A 3,989-nucleotide genomic window follows, 5' to 3' on the forward strand; every position below is an offset into this window, starting at 1 on the left:
CATGCTTTTAAGTACATTTCAGAGGGGCTGCACCAGGTTCAGAGAAGGCGGTGAGGATGATCAGTGTACTAGCAATCAAGAGAGATGGAAGGAACTGGGAATGTTTAGCTTTGAGAAGACTTAAGGAATGACACAGCACTCTTCAAGTACCTGAAAAGATGCCATACAGAACAAAAATCAAGACTTGTTTTCCATAATTGCAGGATGTCAGAACACGGGATAATTGTTTTACGTTACAGAAAGGCAGATTCCATATTGTATATTGACATTCTTTAGAATTTAGTAGTTCTATAGTCAATTACTTAGAAGTGAGTTGGGCTTTCTTTCATAGAATGCATCAGACAGAAATCAGATAATAATCTGCTAGGGATGCTTTAATTTGAATTCCTGCATTGACTAAAGTGAAATTAATGACCTTAATGTGTGTGTGTGTGTTTTGTGTATATACACCCACACCCATATGGCACATGATAACTCTCTGTTGAACAATTTTCTTATTCTTACTTGCCAATGGTCTTTTAAAATCATTTTACCACACATGTGGCAAATCATTTTAATTAAATAAAACAATTAATTTGAATTAAAATAACTTCTGCTCCTAATTTCCCCTATAGCTGCAGTATATTCTCTGTTGCATTTATGCAACATTCAGCATTTTAATGTAATTCTCAGTATATTACAGATGTTTTTGTATTATGCTTCTCGTTTGCTTCTAAAACAGAAGACATTAAATTTACAGGGGTTTTAGAGACTTTATTTATGTATAAACAATTTAAACACTTTGCCATAAATTATCTTTGCCTGTCTCTATTCTTTGCTTAGCAGCAAATTAAAATTAATATAAAAACTCAATGAACAATTCATACATGTATAATACAAAAAAGTTTTGTACCAAAGTTCTTATTAGACTTGTTTTTTATTTTTATTTTTTTTTATTTTTCTTAGTGACCATAATGTGATTGTCTCAGTTTCTTGACCAAACAAACACACTAATATTTTTTCTTTTTAAAATCTGAAACAGTGATTGTGCCTTCTGGCTGATGTATGTACAGGGTGATCTGAATTGGTGCCCATTTGCAACAGTGTTAACACAATGCCCACAGCTCTACCAGAACTGACCAACAAACTACTGAATCTAAACAGACTACACCCTGCAACTGTGTTACTGTCCACAATGGAATCTTCAAAGACAAACAGAGTATGAAATTTATCAGTAGTGATTTATAGCCACAATTTCAAATTGAACTTTACACTCTGCCCTCTTTGAATAAGTTAACCTTAGGCCAGACATAAGCAGGGTCAGAGTGCAAGTTCAGATTTATATTCCTTAGTATATTTCTGTTCCTATTTCCAGTGCTCTGTTGCTCCTGTTCTCCTTTCTTCCAGTTGCTACACACAAATCACCCCAGAAGTCATGTATTAAATGCACCTGTATTTTGCTTTTAAATGAAAAAAAACCTCGAGAATGTTTATCAAACAAGCAGCCTGAAGAATCTTTCTCATCAGCTGACTTAGTGGATGGTGGGTGGCCCTCTTAGATTTCTTGAACAAATTTGCTCACATGTGAATGGAGTGAGGTAATATAAGATGAGGCCTTCTTTTTCAATCTTTTTTTTTTGTTGTGAAATTATTATTTTTTTCTTTAGACCCACAACAAGTGGGTAATATTTATGGGGTACTTTTGAACTTAAGTGACTTAAAAGTGTTCAGTCTGGCTTTAGTCCACTTCAGGATGTAGTTCTTAATCCTTCCAACAGCAGCATTTGACTCAAAAAATGTGAGCTCACTTGCCACTCCTTATCCCAAAGCAGCTCAGCCGAGTGCCCCCGATGGTCTTCATCTCCTTAGGAGAGGAGATAACAGTTGTAACTACTGATTCATCCAGGCAAGGATGACAGCAGATTGATTGGTTACCTCTTTCCCATTTCATTCTGTCTTAAGAACTGGATGTTGCTGCTACTGTCTGCCAGCTCTGGATACTGCTCTACTGGGAGCACATAGTATCCTTCATACCCTTGGACTCTCCCTGTGCTCAAAAGCTGCTGCTTCTCTCCTTCAGTCCACAGGCGGCTCCCCTCTTTGCCATCCCGTGCCTTCTGTTGCTCTTTGGCCCAGGCTGACCCCAAAGCCCGCTGCCGAGCTTGGTCCAGAACTCTAGCCTTTTCTTCATCCAGAGTGTCTGGGGTCAGACCGTAACGTATGTTAATCAATAAAGTAGAATATTGGAATTCAACGTTGGTAAACCTTCGAGTCCTTCCATTGATTAGGAGGGTTGGCTGGGACACTGTAACATTGACTCCACTGTCCAATACTTTGCGTCCACTTGTCATGGCTAGGGTGACAAGATCACCATCAGAGGAGCCAATCTTGACAAAATAATGGGTGTCTTTCCCCTCAATGCTGTAGTGCATTTTGTCCAAGTAGTAAGCATTGTTCAGCACTGACGCAATTTTTCGGCTGTCTTCCGTTGCAGTGCTTGAGATGCCGGTGGTTACCTTGCCTTCTTTCACAGCAAACATGATCCCCTTACCTATAATTGGAGTAGTGGTTGCAAACCAGTGACCTGCTTTTTCTCTACGATAGGCATGTAATCTTTTTGATATGACTTGTCCCTCAAGGGCCATGAAGGCTTGGTTGTGCCTCTCTGTTGTTTGCTGCACGCCGGTAATTAACTGAAACAAAAATAAAAGGGAAAAGACATTATTGATAAATACAGACTGAAATTCTAATTTATTTAATTATGTCAAAAAATTATACTCAAATGCAGCAATCTAGTCAAATAAAAATGTTCTGAAAAGTACTGAAATATAGCCTACCTCGAGTAGCCTTTAAAGGGAGTTTGCAAAATTCAGCTAATATTAAAAACAATCATTGGTTTGCTTGCTTTCAAACCATTGTGAATGGTTTGAATGATGGGATATAGTAGCATTAATAATTTGTGTTCAATTTCTAGTTCAATTTAAATTTTAAAGGTACGTTTTAAAGAAGCACACCAGGCACCAAACTGATGCCCTGATAGAGTTGCACAATGCAAATCTGAGCATTAATCTGATCAGAGTTTTTCAAATAGCTTCATATTTGGAACGCTCATCCCAAAAACATCCTGGTGTTTGTTTCAATCTGTATTTTATTCAAATTATTACATGACTTACTTTGAACAATACTGATTTGCAGTTTTTAGTTTTTGTAATTAGATCAATTTATTTGAAAAAAAGTATATTTTATAAGTTGCCTTAGAGACAGCTTTGTTTTGTTCAAATTTAATGTTATCAAATTAAAGCATAGTGTATAGTTGTACTTGCAAAATCTCCAAAATAATATTATAGATGTAGAAAAATAAAAACAAAGAAACATTTTAATTGGAACACTCATAAAGAAACACTGCAATTCAGCTGTGTATTAGTTTAGCCTAAAAAATAATAAACAGAAAAAATGATAGTGTATAATGTAGGGGTGGGTAATTAATTTTCCCAAAGGCTACATGAAAAAGTGGGACTCTTGTGCCCCCCCCCCCCGCTTCCACCATGGGCTGGATAGAGGCAGTCAAAGGATGTGATCCACAGGTTGTAAAATGCCCAGGTCTAGTATAATGCATAGAATTATGTACGATGTGAAAAAAAATATTTTTCACAACAGTTCTAATGAAATTATTGATGAGAGTAATAGCTAAGATTTTCGTATACTACATAATTAGCAGATAGAATTTGTTTCACAAGATGTAATGATGCCTAGTTTAAAAATTGTATGGACAATTTTATGGAAGTTAAGGTTATCAATCTTATATAAATAAAAATGTAAATGTTCGTTTGTTCAAAATCTTAAATCTCCGAAAGTTCTTTACCGATTGCTTTGAAATTTTGACACAATGTTGCATTCGAATACGCGCATGTTTTTATATACCTATATTATATAGATGTCACACCTGTGACAGGTAAAAACATGCTTTTTTTGAAAAACAGCACCATCTGTTGGACGTAAAAGCAACACAC

General features: G+C 36.1%; 1 protein-coding gene across 1 annotated transcript in view; it reads right to left on the reverse strand.

Annotated features, from left to right (window-relative positions):
* Positions 1-747: 747 nt before the first annotated feature.
* TENM2 (teneurin transmembrane protein 2) overlaps positions 748-3,989 on the reverse strand; it is a gene marked incomplete at its 5' end in the record, with an annotated part of 346,728 nt that continues 343,486 nt past the window's right edge. The window contains one exon of the mRNA XM_015819334.1: positions 748-2,672. Within this exon, the coding sequence (XP_015674820.1) occupies positions 1,911-2,672 (762 nt within the window). The remainder of the gene's footprint in view (positions 2,673-3,989) is intronic.

The sequence above is a fragment of the Protobothrops mucrosquamatus genome, unplaced genomic scaffold, assembly GCF_001527695.2.
Source record: "Protobothrops mucrosquamatus isolate PMUCROS unplaced genomic scaffold, P.Mucros_1.0 scaffold898, whole genome shotgun sequence".
NCBI classification, from domain to species: domain Eukaryota; kingdom Metazoa; phylum Chordata; class Lepidosauria; order Squamata; family Viperidae; genus Protobothrops; species Protobothrops mucrosquamatus.